Source organism: Volvox carteri (genome assembly GCF_000143455.1).
Source record: "Volvox carteri f. nagariensis unplaced genomic scaffold VOLCAscaffold_9, whole genome shotgun sequence".
NCBI classification, from domain to species: Eukaryota; Viridiplantae; Chlorophyta; class Chlorophyceae; order Chlamydomonadales; family Volvocaceae; genus Volvox; species Volvox carteri.
The window spans coordinates 1,250,924-1,270,451 of NW_003307552.1; the positions used below are offsets into that span (position 1 = coordinate 1,250,924).

At 56.9% G+C, this 19,528-nt stretch overlaps 3 protein-coding genes across 3 annotated transcripts; all 3 read left to right on the plus strand.

Annotated features, from left to right (window-relative positions):
* Positions 1–927: 927 nt before the first annotated feature.
* On the plus strand, positions 928–1,481 carry VOLCADRAFT_88600 (uncharacterized protein; the record flags this gene model as incomplete). Its single annotated transcript, XM_002948156.1, has 2 exons — positions 928–1,176; positions 1,404–1,481. The coding sequence occupies 2 exons, from the start codon at positions 928–930 to the stop codon at positions 1,479–1,481; spliced, it is 327 nt and encodes a 108-aa protein (XP_002948202.1).
* A 300-nt stretch (positions 1,482–1,781) lies between these two features.
* On the plus strand, positions 1,782–7,454 carry VOLCADRAFT_103824 (uncharacterized protein; the record flags this gene model as incomplete). Its single annotated transcript, XM_002948157.1, has 13 exons — positions 1,782–1,863; positions 2,713–2,749; positions 3,237–3,439; positions 3,641–3,667; positions 4,723–4,746; positions 4,877–4,906; positions 5,098–5,325; positions 5,456–5,654; positions 5,766–5,847; positions 5,942–6,112; positions 6,266–6,388; positions 6,471–6,548; positions 6,633–7,454. The coding sequence occupies 13 exons, from the start codon at positions 1,782–1,784 to the stop codon at positions 7,452–7,454; spliced, it is 2,106 nt and encodes a 701-aa protein (XP_002948203.1).
* A 2,020-nt stretch (positions 7,455–9,474) lies between these two features.
* Positions 9,475–18,397, plus strand: VOLCADRAFT_120602 (uncharacterized protein; the record flags this gene model as incomplete). The annotated part of the gene is made up of 19 exons (XM_002948158.1): positions 9,475–9,595; positions 9,679–9,836; positions 9,956–10,055; positions 10,150–10,202; positions 10,614–10,821; positions 11,363–11,478; positions 11,787–11,883; positions 12,261–12,451; positions 12,986–13,099; positions 13,527–13,670; positions 13,890–13,930; positions 14,224–14,383; positions 14,780–14,932; positions 15,264–15,377; positions 15,858–16,745; positions 17,123–17,284; positions 17,641–17,757; positions 17,791–17,949; positions 18,140–18,397. The coding sequence occupies 19 exons, from the start codon at positions 9,475–9,477 to the stop codon at positions 18,395–18,397; spliced, it is 3,354 nt and encodes a 1,117-aa protein (XP_002948204.1).
* Between the last annotated feature and the right edge of the window lie 1,131 nt (positions 18,398–19,528).

Sequence of the window (19,528 nt, forward strand, 5' to 3'; positions counted from 1 at the left end):
CCACGCATGCACCTCTTTCCGCCCTTTCCCCCGCTACCTCTGGACCCAGAAGCCTCCACCACCTCCAACGTCACCGCCTCCAGCAGTGCTTACACCACCACCACATCGACCCCCGCACCCCCCGGCGGCCACCATGGAGGGCGACCCAATGTAGTTGCACTGCTTCGCTCCAGGGGGCTGGTCCAGGAAGTGACGGGGGGGGAGGAGCTGGAGGCGGCTGGGGGGGGGCGGAGGGGCCGCTGTCCGTTTACTGCGGATTCGATCCCACTGCGGGCTCCCTTCACCTAGGAAACCTCCTAGGTAATGTCGTAATGTCGTGGTTTCAGAGGTACGGAAGGGGGGAAGGGTTGGAAGACGGGGAAACCAAGGATTGTGTGTATGTGTGTGCTGGGGGCGGATTGTGGGACGAGGCGGGGGATCTGCGTGCGTGTGTGTTGGGGGGGGGAGGGGTTACTCACAGGGAAAAGAGGGAAACGTTTGGGTTACGGGGGAATGGGGGTGTGTGAAGAAAGGGATGGCAAAGGGTTTCTAAGGGGTTGCGGAAAGGGTTTTACCTGCAGAGCCCCAACCAGTGTCTATGAGTGGCAGTACCTTGCAATGACATGTAGTGGGAGTATTGTTGTTGTTGATGTTGTTACAGGGTGGTACAGCTTCACCAGTGGCCTCCTTCCCGAGGCAGTCCCTGCTCTCCCCTGATAGAGGGGCACCCTAATCCGTTCACCCCATCCGACTTCAAAATGTATTCGTTGGGTTCAGCAACTCACCACCAGCATCCAACCAAATCTAGCGGATCAACGGCGCCTCAACTTATTTCCTGGTCAGCTCGCAAATTGCTATAATCACGTCCTACACCGTCTATATGAACCACCGGGGTGTTTTCTCTTCTCCCGCGCGCGTGTGGGTATGTGTGTATGTGTGTATGTGTGTATGTGTGTGTGTGTGTGTTGGCTGGCGGCGGCGGCGGCGGCGCTGCTTCTCGGGGCGCCGGCGGCTGCTGGAGTCAGCTCTGGCACCGCCAGCACCGGTGCAGCGGCGGCAGCAGCGTCCCTTTTAGAAGACGATGACGCCGGTGAAGATGGCGGAGAGTACGACGATGTGCACGGCAGCGGTGCTGGCGGTGCCGGCGGCGGCCTAGCTGTCGTTGGTCCTGCTGAGGCGATACCCCTCCTTGACCAGGTCGGGGGCCGATGGGCCGGTTGGCTGGTGTGGGGAGATGTGCGTTTGTGTGTGGGGGGGTGTTCGGAGGGAGGGTCTCCCTCTCCTCGCGCCCGGGGTTACCCCCCTGTAACCCAACGGGGCCGTAACGCCCCCATTGGGTTACCCTCCACCGTCACCTCCATCCACCCGACACGCCTCCCCCCTCGCCTCCTTCCCCCCCTTCCACTCGCGCCTTCTTGCGGTAGGTCGCCCCGCAACCCCCTAACCTAACTCCGAGTGATGATGGACGGGCAGTTGGTGTGGCTGCCACACTGCTGTCTTGAGATATTTCCGTTTTGCCCGAAAGGAAAATTAGTGCGCCCCGGAGCATTCCGAACGGATTTGGGGCCTTTTGGAGCATTTTTTCGGGGACCCCACCGAAGCCTTTTGAAGGCATTTTCGGAGAAAACCGAACGATATTTTAGAGTAAATTTGCATGTTTTCGGGCGCAGATGGGGCCTGGAAACCGGGCTTGCCGTATAAGGCCCGCTTGGTTACCAGTCAAACAACAAGTACAAATGTGCCTTGCGGCTGTTTCGCAGCTGTATCGCAGACATGTTTTGTAAGCATATGCATAGTTAAACATGCCCGAGTCAACAGATGATGAGCGCCCAACCAAGGTGCCCCGCATCTCACTCGGGATTCGCGGCTTCTTTAAGGCATCTGGTAAGTTCCTATCATACAAATGTTTCTCCCAGGCGCTATGTTCCAAAATAAAGTCAAACACCTGTTAATTCAGCCGTCCTAGCACATAACGATAGAACCCAGCTATAATTTACCCCGAAAACCGCTTCAGACAGTTTCGGGGCACCCGAAAACATTGTCAGGTTGACAGGAAAATTTTCGGGGAGGGCCCCGAAACGTTATTCAGAGGGTTTCGGACACGAACGAAATTTTTGGGTACCCTGGTGAAGAACCCCGGTGTGGCACCATCGTTATATCGGTGTCTTGCATGGCGTGCGTTCCAGGCAATCATCACCCCGTATGTGTACGTATGTACGTATACCCAGATCTGGCCCGTCCTGACATAACTCAATGCGGACAATACTCCACACACACACACACACACCGCCACGGCTTGTTGAGCAGCTGTGCGAACTCGTCACACATGCCGTACAATGCCATCAAGCCAGCTATGCCGCCATGGAAGCGGGCGGTGGTGGCGGTGCTGTGGGCCCGTCGGATGATGGTGTGGACCCCGAGGCGGTGTTAGCTCGGAGGATGAGCTGGTGGGGTTGAGAGATCAGGTTGGGGGGTAGAGGTGTACAGTGTACCATATCCGCCGTGTTTGTATTGATCTTGCTCTTTAAGTTTGCAACGTTTCAGTAAGCATTACGTCTGCAGTGCTCAAATGCCCAAATATTTATGTGCTACGGACGAGCTTGAACACAGATCGGGGTCGACAGTTGACATGTGCAGTTGCGATTACACTGGATTGCAAAAGAGTAAATGGACTTTTCTGGAAATGTTTTCCTGTCATTTATGATAGCCACGCTGCTGCATCCTTCCCTAGAGGCGCTGTTGAGTGGCTGTGGTGGGCTTGGCGGCGCAGGTGGGTGATCACGAGTCTCAGGTGCTGTAAGACACAGCTAGAGTAATGGGCCGATACAAAATGAGTCGACGCGGGTGCTCATCGCCAGGCAAAACCGTATCAGTCTGGGAAGCGATGATGTGCGACACGCAGAAGGACTTTGAGACTAGCAGGGTTCAAGACCCAACACGTTTGCAACACACGCTCGTCTAACTGCCTGTCGGCCAATCCAAGGTCTCAGGTTCAGTATAACTGTCTGTCAACCTCAGGTTTCTGGGCAGAGTCTACCTGTCAGCAAATCCCATGTCGCCGACACATCTAGTCTCACCGGAACTTTCGGAATACGGAACAGCCGCGGACGGAACACCTATGGGGCCTATGTTTGGATTTCAGCTATAGAATAAAGATAAAAGATTTCCCTGTTGTTCCACAGAGTTGACTTTGATTTTGTTCTGATATGATCCCAGAAGTAAAGCTCAAGTTGTGCATCGCTGACCGCGATCTGCAGCAGCGCCGCATTCAAAATGTGCCCTGATCCTCAGGCTATAGAGGCGGAACTCCGCAAGCTAGAGGGCGAAATAGAGGCCGTTAAGGAACAAATAGCGGCCTGCACGGACAGGGGCACGTTAACATATTTACGAAGGAATCAGGAGCAGCTACGTAGGAAGGAGGAGCAGCTACGCGAGAAGGAGCTGATCCTGCTGCGTAACGGTGAGTAGTGTCAGCGCATATGCTTGGGGCCATGGCGAGGGTTGCGCTGACCCTCCGTCTAATCACGACAATGCATACATTGCTTAAATGATCGTGTACAGCCTGACTGCTGACTGCTAACTGCTGCTATGAACACGTTCCTTTTGTTGAGCAACTTTTGATGTCATTGGTGCATCCCTCTCGTTTCCCCTTAACGTGCAGCTGCGGCTACTGCTGGCCCAAGCGTTGGTGAGTGTGATCTGATGCTTGCATTGCTTCAGTACAAGGATGCACCAAGGCCAAGGTCTTGGTCACGCCCCTGTGGCCCGCAAACTGATGGCCAAAGACGCAGAGCGGTAGTGTGAAAGTCAGCAATATTAAATTAACCCATCTCCTCGATACCTCGATACTGAACACACCGCGACAAGGCAGCCGTGTTTGCTAAACCAAGCATCAATGCCATGCCTGTCAATCGCAGATGACATAGGAAAAAGAGTGCGGTGTCACAGGGAAACAATATTTTCCCAATCGTTGAGCGTCAATCATCAAAGTTTTCGCTGGTTCAAGCTCGACATGTCCCAAAAACTGAAACAATTGGTCTGCAGGTTTGGAGTGACAGCACTTTACTGCTAATCTAAATTGAAAATTGAAAGGCTCACGGAGGTTTACACAGACCCGGGGGTCAAGCTCTTGCACTAAAGTTCCAAGTTAGCAGTACTGTACTGTTAACTTGGGGTACAAATGGGGGATGCTCTTCTTTAGCATCTCTATCTTGAAGATTATAAGAATCCGGACGGACTGAGAGTGAACGCGGAGAAATCAATCAGGACGCCCAGCTGATAGTCAGTCTTTCGGAAGCTTTCGACAAGGATGAGGCTTGGCAGCTGGCTGCTGCAGAAGCTTTTAGCAAGGCTACACCTCTAGAACTTGTGCTACTTCGCGGTGGCACAGCGGCCAAACAGCTGAAGCTAGTGGATGCCCTTATACGAAAAGCTAGGACGATTGAGCTGTCGAACCGATGCATATCCCGAAAGCGTGTTTGGGATCGTGTTTGGCTTGGTTCCGAAGAGCTAGTGCGCGCCTAAAACCCTAAGGAACTTGCAACTGAGGTCCACCTGAGTGCAAGCCCGGAGCGGGGAGCGAAGCAGGCTGGCCATGGGGATCTACATATGCCGCTGTGTGTTCATGTTGCAACCGATTGCTGCGGACTGCCAAGTCCTCACAGCGGATTGCGGTTGTTTGGATTTTCCCGAGCCCAAGTTCTCCAAGAATGTTTGTCCTTTCTTGCATGCTTCCCCCTACAGGCCGCGCGGAGTCTGCGGCTGCCAGTGAGTTACTTTCCGTGTGAACTGTTGAGGCTCACCTGGTAGCGCCGGTCATAATGACAAGCGACCCTGGACACAAGGAGGGTAAGCTGATGAAGGCCTGCACCTGCCCTCGGTAAATGTAACCACGCAGAGCAGAGCCGGCGGTCTCACTCGCCAGCAGGTACGCAGGCCTATCGCCTTCCAATCATTGGGCCCCAGGCTATGCTAGGGCGTGACACGGGATGACAGGCTTTCATGTTGCCGGGAGCAGGCTTTGAGCAGTTGTGGACCACCTGACAAGGATTTGATGTTACCGGGAGTGATGAGCACTGTGAGGCAACCATTAATATTCCAATGCCTTCTGCTATGCAGGCCCTGATCTACAGATGTTCTGGAAGAATCTGACTGCGGCTGAGCTGATGACGGTGGACGACCAGCAGGTGCTCTCGCTGCCGCCGGGCGTGTGCTTCCCGGCCAGCACATCAAAACTGCACCAGCTGCTGCGGCGCACGTGCTACGACACTGCTTTTACCAAGATGCAGGACTGCATCAACGAGCTCTCATCAGACATCCGGCGCTTCCTCATCCTGGGGACACCAGGTGTGTTGTCAGGAGGACCGCTGGCACTCACATCTGCCGCTGGCACTCACATCCGCCCCCGTGCATGGTGTTGCGACCCCTGCATTATGGCCCTGCTGCACTTCATGCGATACTCTTGACATACCGCCAGGCATCGGCAAGAGCATGTTCCTGCTGGACTTGCTCCACCGCCTGGCCTGCATGCAGCGCACCGTGGTGCTCCTTTCTGACCTTACCTACCCCAGCGCGCTGCTGTTTCAGCCCGCGGCCGCTGACGGTGACGGCGGCGGCGTGTTTAAGGCGGACAACCCCATCGAGTTTGAGGAGGAAATCAACGACCCCAATACGTGGTGAGAATTCCTAGCTTGGTTGCATTCGGGACGTGCTGGTGTTCCACGTTGCCACGCCTACCCGATGCACAAAACAGGACAGAACCACCCTTTCCTATGCTCCATCTACAGGCTGCTGTGCGACTCCATTGAATTCGCGAAGGCGAACGCTATAACAGTTATGGTCTCCTCGCCGCGCGCTGGCGCCTACAACGTAAGGCTGTTGACGATGCTCAATTGACAACAAATGATTCGTCTGTTGTCAAAGTTTGAGGCGCTCACTCGCTGGCGGAATCCGTGCCTAGCAGAGATTTGCCAAGACCAAACACCTGGAGCTGTGGATGGGTCCGTGGAGCCTGGAGGAGATTCACGCCGCACGCCGCCTCGAGCCGTACCAGGCACAAGTTGACGTCGAGATGGTGGAGCGGCTGTACAAGAGGTGGGGCGGAATTCCGCGCTACGTATTGGAGAATGCCAAGGTAGGAAGGCTTGTGGATGTGTGTGCGGCATATATATATCAAACGATGCCTGATCTGCTATCTGACAATGTGGGGAAAGAGCCGGTTGGACAAGAGTATGTTTGCCATCAACCAATGTTTGCTGCTCCCATCTTGCTGGTCTGCGTCCTCCAGAACCCGTCAATGCAGCGGAAGCTGGACGACGCCCTGGGGTCCGGTGAGCTACTTGCTGTGCTGCGCTCGGCGAAGCAGATCCAGGCCGCCCCTGACGCGAGCCACAAACTACTGCATGTTCAGGTGATGCCGCGCTGGTTACTTGCCCCGTGATCATCCTTGTTTGAACCCCATAACACGCTCACGCCCGCCACCTGATGTGCAGGTGGACGACGCATGTGAGAAGACCGAGGTGGTGTTTGGCTCGGATGAGATCGTCAACCGTGTGACCGAGCAGCTTCAGGCAAGATTCATGCATGCATGCTAGTATCGATAATCAGCTGCGCATAGCATGGAGCCCTTGGTAATCTTGTTATTATGCTCGTAGGCGAACGGCATGGTGGCTCTGCGGCAATTCCTGACCTGGTCCGCGGGCGAGCCGATGGCGGCCAGCCTGCGGGGCCTGCTTTTCCAGGCTTACGCGTTTCAGGTGCTCGCATGCGGGGGCACGTTCCGGGTCAGGAACCTGACTGCCTCCGCAATTGGCGGCGGCGTGCCACATGAGGTGGTGCTGCCGCAGATGTCGCGCCTAGATGTGCAAGACCTTTCAGCAGCAGAGGCCGGCTGCCTGGTCATTCCGGCACGGAAGAACTTCCCGGCCATTGACTGCATGGTGGTGCTGCCAGCCCACGGAGGCGTCTTGACACCTTCCAAGCGGCTGCTGATGATCCAGCTTACCGTGGCGGCTTTGCATTCGGTAAAGGAAAATGCGCTGGCGGCGCAACTGAAACTGCTGCCGCCGACAATACGACGTCTGAAGGCGGCGCTGCTCTTTGCCATGCCGCCTGACATGTTCGACCGCATTGGCGCTCAGAAGACGTCGGGCACGGGGCCTCTGAGCGACGTGCCGCAGTATGCGCTGGAGGTGCCCATCAGCGGCTTCAGTGAGAGCACTAACATGAGCAACGCCAGCAGCGGCGTGAACACCAGCAGCGCCAGCAGCATGCAGGACAGCCGCCGCCACGGCCGCCGCCGCGTTTCACATGAGCGTCGCAGTGGCGATGTGAGCAGCAGTGCGGTGCTCGTGCGCCCGCACCTCAGTAGCTGCCTGCCAACGAGGCTGGGGCAACGAAGCTTGCCGCTGGGTGACGTAACACGCCAAGCCGTCCGCGGCGCCATCGTCCCCACGCGGTCACTGGGGGCCTGGTGATTGCGTTGAGGGAGCCAACAGCGGTGTCCATGTCACCGACAAGGCTCTAAACGTCTTATCTGTTCTTATGTTTAATTAAGTTTATGTATGTTATACTTTGCGCAACTTTGTAATTTGACTTTACTCTGAACAAGGTGCTGTATACGTTGCACTACCAAAAACGCGACCGTTTGCTTGCACACAATTGCCTCTTCGCCAGACGCTTCCTCTTCCCGCGGCAGTTTCACGAGCCCAGTCTTGCAAGCTACGACGTAGGCTTTCGGTGCTTTCAGTTACTGCAAAGCAGCCACGCAATAGTCCAGCCTGCATGCCGCGTGCGGCTGTGGCCAACATGCCCACCTGCGCAACGCGCTGGCGCACCTCGGCCTTTTCCGCCAAGAAAATTTATATACACTTCTACAGGCGCATTTTGCGAATCGCACGCGCGCATCCGCGCGGTGAAATTCGCTCCTGGCTTTTTGGACGATGTACGTCCCGTTTATTCGGCAGAGTACGACCGGACTCATTTGTGCGAGGGGCTGCTTAAAGATCAGCGTTGCCTGACACGGCAAATTCACCAGCCAAACGACAACAAGAGCCACGTATTTTGCAACAACAATCTCCTGATAGTCTTCCACTTTGCGTCCAGGGGAGAGTCCTGTGAAGAACATAACAGTTACCTAGTCGGTTGCATACATCAAAACTTTGCAGGACTTCGACTCTCGATGTCTCAAATCCGATGCAATTGTCATACGGGTAAGGGATATGCACGGCAAACTGCGCTTATCCATAGCCGGAGCGTTTGGGAGCAGTTTTTGCAAAGCGGGCGGGAAAGCGGACTGGGATAGCATGCGCGATGGGTCAAACCCATGTCACATAATCCACACAGAGCCAGGATCAGCCCGCGCCAGAGAGCTGCGACCAGTCGCCGCCACCATTGCCGATGGAAAGAGCTAGCCGAGCTGCACAGCAGTTTCCTCTGACAGGACGGTTAAAAGGAACGAAGGAAGAGCGCGACCGAGGAAAGGGGAAACAAGCTCTAGTTGGAAACTAATCCTAAAAAACCAACCTGCATAACCACCGTGCACCACCGACGTCTTCCATTTAGTTAGCTGCAACCCTTTAATGTCGCTTCAGTGCTTTTTGCGTTGTATGACATTAAAGCGAGGAGCTATAGCTGTTATGTTCTCAGGGCGTCCACAGATGCTGGATCTCGAATGGTGAGGTAAACTCAACCTCACGTCAGGAGTTACATTTGGGAAGCTTCACGTGCCGCATAAAAACGCTAGGAGTCCTATGGTTTAAGGGCCGTAAAAGGAGACATCAGTTATTGCGGTGCGACCAGTGGAAGCACTGCACGCCACCCTAGGTGTCGATGTGGAGTGTGCCGTCGCTGTAGCACACGCCAGCGATGCTTGCCCCGTCTGATTACATAAGGATAATTGCTTACGGTTGCACGGGTTTTATCTTCCTGCTCGCAACCTTCATTACCTTTGCCTTGATCCACGGGTTGTGCTTTGCTCAAGACCTTCAGGGCAAGTGCTTTCCTTGTCGGGCGTCTTCTGCGATCCTTGATGAGGGCCCAGGCACGGCCCTCCATACGACACCCTGACTTTCTCTGCAGCATGATCGTGCTACCATGCAATATTAACATGCTAGTGGCACGTCCTCTTGAGAAGAAGGGTATGTAAGCGTGTCCCCCATGCAATCGTGACCAGGCTTTCGTACTTGGCGCAAGACGTATCTCATTAGCCGTACTCGCATATGTACGAACAACCGCATGGAAACTTTGTTCCGTCCCTTCAATAACTTTGAAAAATTTCCGGAAGACGCTTCCGGTAGCCAGGTGTCTGGCTGACCCACCTGTCGACATTTACCTTTGACGTCGCGCACCTTATTTGAGCGGGCCTGTGGCCCGCTAGAGTACCGGAGCCATGTCGAAAACTGCGTACATGCGGGGACTTCAGGTATTGCGAGGCCCAGTTGCAGAGCATAGCGTAGCACAGCTGGCGATCAGTTCAAGGATGTCGGGCCCATGGTTATGCGGCAGGCGTTCATATCGGATATCAGAGCTTGCCAAAACAAGGAACAAGAGCAGAAGCGTGTGGAAAAGGAGCTGGCGAAGATCAGGGCGAAGTTTGGAGAGGACAAGGCACTTTCGGGTGAGAATTGGAGGAGCTTTGCACAGCAGCATCCGAACAGTACCCCCTGGCGCGCCCTGATAACTTCCGCGCCCCGATTGCAGGCTATGATCGGCGCAAATACATATGGAAGTTGCTCTACATTTATATGCTGGGCTTTGACATTGACTTCGGCCATAAGCAGGCTTGTGACCTGATTCCAATGCCGAAGTACTCTGATAAACAAGTCGGTTACATGGCCTGTTCTCTTCTCCTTCAAGAGGTTAGCAGTTGGGTGTATCTGGAAAGCTTCCAGACATAGGGGTGTTTTTGATAATGTGCTTGGAATGGTGTTTCTCAATAATAATAATCTGGTGACACTTGAGTGTCGCTGGTGTGCAGAATGACGAGTTTCTGCGCCTGGCCATCAACGCCATCCACATGGACCTCACGAGCCGTAATGAAGCTTTCCAGGCGCTGGCACTGAGCTTCGTGGGCAACAGTGAGGCGGGGATTCAGGGAGGACTCATTTGCGGGGAAGCCTCCTCTCCTTCCCTGTCTACCAACTGTCACCCATCCCTTCTTCCCTTACGCAGTTGGAGGCGCCGAGATGGCTGAAGCGCTGACTGTCGATGTCCTGAAGCTGCTGGTATGTGGCATGGGGCTAACTGGTCATGTTGTATGAATGAATGCGGGTACAGTGGATCCCAACGGACTGTCAGTGCATAAGCCTCACCCTACACTGTGGGGGCCAAAGCCAAACCGCGCAAAACCAGTTACCGGACAGAGACACCGCTGCACAGTATAGCTAAGGGGTAAACCCTGGACAAGAGGGCCTCGGTACAGAGCATAAAGATCGTTCATTGACCGACATTGCGCACCAATTAGTTGTCAACCATGTGTTTTTACTACGGCATTTGCTGCCAGGCCACCAATTATTCCCAAGTAATGTTCATGTCGGGCCCCTTTACTAAGCTGTGCGATGGGTGTTGCATGTGATGCAAGCTCGTGGCGGTGTGTGCCTCATTTCGCTCCCTGTCGTGGCCCCTCACTGTGGCAGACGAGCGGTGCAACGCGGCCACTCATCAAAAAGCGTGCATCGCTCTGCCTGCTTCGACTATTGCGAAAGACGCCCCCGGACGCGCCACTGATGGTCTCCGCGGACACGTTTAGCCCCGCTATGGGCGCGCTGCTGGAGGAGAGGGACCTTGGGCTGCTGCTTTGTGCGGTGACGCTTCTCCACGGCGTGGTGCAGCAGTCTGGCACGAGTGAGTAGGACAGTGCAGAATTTGGCCTGTTGTGTGCGGTAGGGTGGAAGCACCATGGGCCTGTGGCAGTCGTGGGACGGGTCTACCATTGCGCCTGCAATGCACTCCGAGCGGCCCTGGGCGTCGGTGGCAAATGACAACGTGTCATGTTGCTGCTTTCGGACAGCGCATGGTATATGTCTTGTCCCGGGTACTTTCGGGGGCTTGGCTCAGTACGCGAGGTTACCCGAATGTCTTGGGTTGCATGGGTCTCAGCCCTTCACACGAAGGAAGCGGTTTCCCCCTTCAAAACTTTCCAAAGCGGTTAAGGCTGCCGCGTTAAGGTTGCCATCCGCAGTCACGACGTCTTTATTAAACTTCTCCTGATTCCAAAGTAGAGACCGCGCGCCTTGTCTGGGAGTGTAGGCCAACAGCTTGCGGTGTGAAGTGTGCGGTTAGGCTATGGCGCGCCGCAGCCTGGCAATGCTGCCTTGCTCGGACGTCCCATTCGTGCCTTGCGTATGGCTATGACCCTTAATTCGCCACGCTGGTGCCCCGGCAGGCGGCTATGAGACGTGCCAGGGCCGCGTCATCAAAATCCTGGAGCGCCTAGTTCGGGAGCGTGAGCGCATTCCGCCGGAGTACCTGTACTATGGCATCCCTTCGCCGTGGCTACAGGTAAGGTTCGTTCAGTCAGCCTGTGGTACCTGCACCATGTGTTACCTGCACCATGTGTGCATCAGGTGCAGCACATACATGATCACCGGCTATAGTCGTAAGCTCGCCGTTATTTAAGGATGCTCGGAGGTCATAGCACGCCATTGTATCAAGCTACGGGATGGTTCTCCATGCTCGGGCACGGAGGTTCGGCGCAAAGGTTCGGCGAACCCTGAGCAGGACCTAACAGCAGGAACCTTTGGGATGCCCCTCTTAGAAGCTGTGCAGGACACCGGATTGCATCCATTGCCGTGTCTCCCCCTGTGTAGGCTCGCTGTCTGCGGGCGCTTCAGCTGTTCCCGCCGCCCGATAGCACGTCGGAGCGGAAGACGCTCCACGACGTGCTGCAGAACATCATTGCAGTCAGTGAGTGGGGCCTAGTACTGGGCGTGTTTGGGGGATCTTTAGAAGATTCGGGGCGCAGCGATCGTGGGCCCGCTCGGCTTCAGGGGTTGGTTGAGCTGTGACAGGCTAGGGAAGCTGGGATAGAAATGAATGTATGGCTGAGTAAGAAATGGTGAACTGGGGTAACAAGCGCGGGAGGAGGCGAAATGGCGCAAGTTGGTCACGGGTGCATTCATCACATCCAATACAGCGGTTCGGCAGGGATGTAGGTTTTATAGAGGGTCGTTGTATGCTAGAGCGCCTCTTGTGGCAATTCGCTGCGCGGCGCAACACAAGCTCATTCATGCCTCCGCCCTTGTCGCCGCGGCCCAACCTGCTGCATTCCGCGTCCTTCGCAGCAAGCGGCGAGGCGGCAAAGAACGCTAATCCCAACAAGGCAAATGCGCTGAACGCCATTCTCTTCGAGGCGCTGGCCCTGGCGCTGCACCACGCGGCTGCCAGCAGCGCCACGGTCGGGGGCGACTCAGCCAGCGACAAGGCGACGCTGGACTCTTGCCTGATCCTCTTGGGCAAATACCTGGCTGGCAAGGTGAGCGGACGGAGGATGCTTCTGGAATGTGGGATTCTGGGATGATACCCCCCCTGAGACTTAGCTGTGCATGTGCACGTATTGGGGCAAGGCACGGGAGCTCATCAGGTAATGGCTTCAGGATGCTAGAGGTTCATTGCGCAATCGTGGGACGGCTGGAAGTTTTGGTTTTGATACAGATCGCGGAGACCCTTCCCTTGGTGGCCCACGGTAGGGGAGATCGGACGGACTGTGGACGCGGCGGTGGGACAGTCGCTTTGGGGACGGACTGCTGCGCCTGGGACTTGTGACGGGAAGGGCGGGACGAGGGCGGGACGGTCGCTTGGGATTGCGCAGCTCCCACAACAAATAATACCATTAGCTGCGTGCGCACCAGTTTCTGGTGGAGCTTATACCGGTAGCTTGATCGGTAGCAGCTTTTAGGAGGCAAAAGGCCAAACCCGATGCTTTGAGAATGCGTGCACAGCGGCGAGCGGGTTATCCCGTATGGTCATACCTGACGGAGTGCGTTGTGGGTTCAATTGCTTGCCTCAGGACGCGAATGCCAAGTACCTGGCGTTGGACTCGCTTGCTCGGCTGTCCAGCACCATGCCCGAGGTGCTGCAAGCTGCTCGAGGGTACCGGGAAACGGTCATGGCTAGCCTCAAGGTGCGGCATGCCTGCACGGCGAGAATGGGAGAGGGCCGCAATGTACTAGAAAGCTGTAATGGGACTGCGTGCCATGACGAATGGCTTGATTATGGGCTCCGATTGGGCGTTTGGATGGCTGGGTACTCGAGGATCGCGTGGATGTGACATGGTTGTTACCTTGCCATACGAGGCGCCGAGGGTCTGAGAAGATACGCTGCGCATTTGTCCACTGGACAAGAATCCATTCTGACCTAACGTGCCAACAACGTGCGGCACCAGGACAGAGTGCCAGCCCGCCGAAGCGCAATGATGTGCATGACTGCGTTGGCTGGCCGGCCCCATAGAGAAAGGACCCGGCCGGCCATATCAACCCAAATCGAGTAATCGACGCCGCGCTCACATGTGCCTTTGGGCACCACCTTCCCGCTTCCTGCCCACCTCTCAGGATCCGGACGTGTCCATCCGGCGGCGTGCGTTGGACCTGCTGTTCGCCATGTGCGACGCGCATTCAGCAACCCAAGTGGTATCCGAGTTACTCAAGTACCTGGTGACAGCGGACTTCAGCGTGCGAGAGCAGCTGGTGCTCAAGGTGGATTGCAGGATGGAGGGATGGATGCGGGTTGGATGGGGGAGCTGTGGGGTTGGAGTGATGTGGTGGGGCCAGGTCGGGGCTTAGGAGGAGTTGGGTAGTGTACACATGTGTGCTGCTTTGGGCTACAGTCCAGAGTTTTCCTTGTGTTATGTCGATGTGTCCTTACCAGCGTTGTCTGCTGCTCTTGCCCTTGGCTCGTGTCCTTAAATTCCGCAGATCGCCATCCTGGCCGAGAAGTACGCACCTAGCATGCAATGGTGAGATTGCACGGAGCATAGTGCGCCCGTAATACTGCCAGCCACCCGGCCAGCCTAGCTTTTCCATCTGCAGAAGTGCATAGCCAAGCCCTCTGAACACATGCATGCACTTAAGGCGACTTACATACCGCAGACCTTACATCTCTGGGCACTTTTCCCGTGCCGCGCGCTTGCTCCTCCTAACTCCTCCTAACTCCATTTGGTTGCTGTGTCCTGGCAAGTGCATTGCCCGTACGTGACCGTGCTCTGCAATAGTGTGATAGCTTCGGGACCGCTGCCACTCTGTCCGACAGGTACATGGACGTGGTGCTTCAGCTGCTGGAGCGATCGGGGGACTTCGTTTCGGATGAGATCTGGCACCGCGCCGTGCAAATGGTCACGAACAACCCCGTGATGCAGGAGTACGCAGCGCGCAATGTCGCAGAGGCACTCAAGCGGGGTGCTGCACATGAGGTAAGGACTGGCCATCCTGCCCCCATCCTGCCCATCTCTCCCCTCCTTTCACCTCACTTCACCTCCCTGGCGGGCTGCGGGCTCCTCTACTCGCCTTTGTCTGGGTCCAAAGGTGTCCTAGGATTGCCCTGCACCTGCCTCGCCAAGATCGCCATTCATTTCGGCCACACGAATCCTTGTGTGCCTTTGGCCATCCAGCTCCGTGCCTTCGCGTCCGCTTGCACTTATGTACGCGCTTTTCCACCCCGGACATTGACACGCTGCATTTCACATTTTGGGCGCGCCTCTCACCCCTCCGCACCTACCTATCTGCACCTTATCTACATCGCCTTTCAGAGCTTTCCTCCCTCCCTGACCGGGTCCCCGGCTCGGCACCCTCCACCTGCTACTCCTCAGTCGATGGTGTGCACCGCGGCCTACATCCTGGGCGAGTACGGCCGGCTAATCCGTGCCGAGGTTCCGCCCGCAGAGCAATTCCGGTTGCTGTTCGCGGCCTTCCCTGCCGCCTTGCCTCCCACCAAGGGGCTACTCATGACGGCGTTGCTCAAGGTGCATGGCAGGGGTGTTCACTGGTGACGGGGCTGGGCTGGCGGTATGTAGGCCGGTCCAACTCGGCCCAGCGGTAACAGGGTGTGGTGGGAAATGGTGGCCGCCGTGGGAAAGGCGATTCACAACGACATTCCCGCCAGTAACGCCGCCGCTATCCTGGCAGCGCTCATTTCCAAACCAGTCTTGCAATCCCTCCCTTGCACTCCGTTGTATTTTTATTTATTGGGATGAGCCGCGCTATCAAATTGCTTGGTTGAGCCCATCACACTCTTCATTCTGTGTGTATGTGTGTTTCGGTTTCGCCGTGTCGCTTCCGCGCCGTCCCCGGTAGATTTATTTGCTGGATCCCAGCAACGCCACTCTGTCCCGCGAAGTGCGCGACCTTTTTGAGCGGTACAAGCGCTTCATGGATGCGGAGCTGCAGCAGCGGGCCACGGAGTATCTGGTGCGCGAGTGTGCGGGGAATTTTCTGGGGAACGCAGCCCATGGAGAAGCGGCTTGTCGCGTTCTCCTGGAGTCTTTTCCTTAAGTACACGTAACAAATTTGAAACACATATACATACATACATATATACATGTATGCATGCATACATACATACATACATACATACATACATACATACATACATACATACATACATACGTCGCACACCCTGAACTACTGTGGTGAGGCCGTGGCGGTTTTATTATCCCGGTCCGCTCATACAGCGCTCCCATACCATTCCCCGCAGCGCGGACCACAGGGCCACCGGGAAACATACTCGTACACATCCCAACCGCTTATGCGGAGGCCAGTATTTCATTGCGCTGTCCTATACGCGTAGCATGGCCTCCCTCCGTAAAGATTGTAAAGCCAACGCCATGTTCATGCTCTCCTTGGGCCGCGGTTCCTCCTCCTTCGCTGCCGCCGCCGACCTGCCCGCAGCAGGCCCTCGCCTCGAACCCCGCCGCCGCCGCAAACTATATCCTGCCCATGCCGGCCTGGACTATTCGGGAGTCGTCACTCATGAAGCGGCTGCAGGGTGAGGTGGGAGCTGGTGGGGCAGGCGACCCTGGCGGCTCCGCAGCTGACCTGCCCTCCACCAACGCCGGCGCCAACCCAGCGCCTCTGCTGTCCGTGCCCATGCCTAGCGGCCCCGGGGCAACGCCAGCAGCAGCTGATCTTCTGTCCTTGGATTCAGGCTCCGCCGCTGCTGCCGCGGCGGCGACTGCGCCAGCCAATGGCGTTGCCGCGGCGGCTGCGCCGCCTCCACCACCACCCAAGGCACCTGTCGACTTGTTGTCCGACCTTTTCGGTGATGTTATCAGCAGTAGCAGCGCGCCCACTCCCGCAGTGATGACAGCGACGGCGCCGCCGCCGGCAGCGGCGCAGCCAGCGCCGAGTCCTGCCCTGCCATTCCCCAGCGTTCCATCAGCGCCGGTGGGTGTGACTGGTGGCCCTGTGCCCACAGCGCCAGGTATCTACCCTGGCGCGATGCCTGGCTTCCCAGGAATGGTGCCTTCAGCCGCGGCGGCGTTCCCGTCGATGCCATACGCCGCGGTGGGCACAGCCAACCCCTTTGCTGCCAATCCATTTGCAGCTGCCGCAGCTGCGCCGCCACCACCAGCACATCTGCCGGCAGCTGTACTGCCGGCTGCAGCGCCGCTGGCGGCTCCTGTTGCTGCTGGCGCGGATCCATTTGGGGACAGCCACTTTGCGCCGCCGCCGCCACCGCCCCCAGTTGCCGTTACCATGCCGCCACAGCCGCCGCCTGTGGACCCACCGCGACCTGTGGGTGATGTGGAAGCTTGGTACTCTGCCCTCATTCTCAAGGTGCGTGTTTGGCCATTCCATTACTGGCCACCTTTTAAACCGATGTGTTTTCGGGACGCAGCTGTAGCCTCTGCCCATGGTCAGTTTTGGCACAGGAGAGCTTTCTCACCCTGCGGTGCACTTGGGGCCTGTATTACATGCCCTTCCCAAGCTTTAAGTAGCCCCTGCAGTCTACACCAGTTACCATTCCCCGCCTTTTGATTGCCCTGGCTCGCGGCGTTACCCAAGCCGACGCTAACATGCGATGAAGAAACTGCTGCACTGGCTTCCTGGCTATGTTCTTCTGGCTTCCTTTCCCGTAGGGTTCCCTCGGGTCTGGATTGTGTTCGCCCAAATTAGAAAGGAAAAAAGGAACCTTCCGCACAATGTTTCCGCAGGAACGCGGCATCCTTTACGAGGACCAGTACCTGCAAGTGGGGCTCCAGTCGCAGTACACTCGGGGCCGGGGCACCGTGGTGCTCTACCTGGGCAACAAACATGCGTCGGCCCAGCTCACGGGTGTTGCACTCGCCGTGGCAGCGCCCTCGCCAGGAGTCCAGGTATGGCCGGTGGATGGCTGGAAGATGGATAGGGGTGGCGGGAAGGGAGGAAGGGAGGGAGGGAGAATGCTAGCCAGGACGAGACCGAGCCGTGGATTTTTGTAGGTGGAGGCTTAGGGTAATGTGAGAGGACGGGGCAGGGCTGGGTGTGCTGAATGTGATTTGGGTGGTTGAATGGACCGGTAGGCGCGTTGGGGGATGGATGGGCGAGCAGGCTGCATGTTGGTGGGTAACAAACGCGCTCGTCTCTTACATGGTTATACACCGTCCCGTACTCCTTCGAGGCGTTTAGCGCTGCTTTCTCTCTCTCTTTCTGTTCCCATATTCCTTCCACTCTTTTGTTCGCATTGCGGCAGGTAATCGTGGCGCCTGTTCCAATGGTGCTCGAGACCAAGCAGCAGGTGCAGGTCCCGCTCACGCTCACGTGCCTAGCACCCTTCGCGGAGCCGCCTGTGCTGTCGCTGTCCTACGCGGTGGGCGGTGCGCCCGCGCTGACTGGCCTGCAGCTGCGTATGCCGACGGCCATGCACAAGTTCATGGTTCCGGAGCCGCACGTCCCCAAGGAGACCTTCTTTGAACATTGGCGCTCCGCACCGCCGCACTGCAAGGCCCAGGAGATGGTGGACCGGGGCATGGGGGGGCCGCTGTCGCCGGAGTCCGTGCAGGTGGGTGGCTGGATGGGTGCGGGGCCCCAAGTTCACTGAGGCAGCAGGCCCCGCCGCCGTGGCAACTAGGATAACGGCAAGAACACGTCGTAACAGCGTGGCTTGCCTGACACCTAATTGTGTTCTGCCTGCAGCATTGCAACGTCTTTCCCCTCTCCCCCGTTTCGGCTCCACCCGGCGCCGTGCGCAGAGCCTGATGCGGCTGTTTCACTTGGGTGTGGAGCACGGCTACCTGGATCCTTCTCCACACAACGAGGCAGGAGCCGCTTACTGGGGCTGTGGCCCTCAGGAGGCGCAGCGCAGCGTTATCTGCTGCTGCCGCGTGGAAGCTAATCCGCAGAATCGCGCGCAGTTCCGCGTGACGGTGGTTTCGGAGCAGCCGGAGCTGGCGAAGGCAGTGCACTCGCTGCTGGTGGCGCAAATCCACGGGGCACCAGCGTCGCAATGATGTTGTCGTGGTCAGGGGGCCCCTCGCCCTTTGGGGAGTGTGTATTGGGGTCCAGGGCCTTTAAGGCAGGGCTGGGCTGGGCAATTGATGACGGGCTGTTCAGATGTACGGGACGAGATGGAGTGTGTGTGGGGTGACTGCGGAATGGATGCACGTCTGGTCACGTCTGGTTTGCACGTCTACGGTGAGGCGCTGCGATGAGGAAGGGCTGGCGGTAGTTGACTCGTAGTATGTACGTGCGTGAGAGTACGAGTGCGCTATGGCTTGTGGGTGCGTGTGGATCTTGAGGGGGAGTTCGTCGCTGCGACTGCGTACTTGTCTTCTGTCTTGTGCCGTTTGAGATTGTGCGTTCGGACAGTGCTGCGGAATGCAGTGGGAGCAGGCGGTCCGGCCGGGGCTGTATGTAGGTCGGCTCCGGGTTGCAACGGCGGGTCTTGAAAACGTCTGGCACCCTTGACAGCACCCGTCCAGGGCCGTGCTTTGGTGCCGCAGTAGTGAGGCCACGTGCCTGTGGCTTTTCAGGAACTTGAGGATATGTGGGGAATATGCTATCTGGTGCCTTGCTGCGAGGTGAGGTGCTGTACTAGCAGCCGGTTTGGGTAGCCACCTCCGTGGCACGGCTTGAGCGGTAGCCATCAAGTCGCTGTGGCGCTGGAGTTCGTGGCTCGGTAGACTGTGGGGTACGGGGCGCTGGACGTGGAGATTTGGGTTTGCTTCGCAGGCTTTTTTGAAGGAGTGGTGGTCGTCATGTTGGTTGCTGAGCGAGGCCTTCGGGCTGGTGCTGGCGGGATGCACCTCGACTAAGCTGACGTAATGACTACACAGTTGCGACAACGCGTAGTTTTAATGCCCGAGGAGAGGGATCTTTATATTGCCTGTGGATCCTGTGCGTGGAGATTTTTCTTTTCCTTAAGACCTGCTGGCTCCTGTCATCACAACTGTAAAGGTTGTTGCAAACACGGTTTAATGCAATGGTCTGATAGCCTTCTGTGATCGTGGAAAAAAAGAGCTGATGATGTCAGTTGTAACAGCGACACCCTAAAAATCTTAAATAAATGATAAGCTTCAGGAGACAGCGCAAATCCGTATCCTAAGAAGCGTGCCGCTGCTGCAGACGCAATGCGGTTTGGC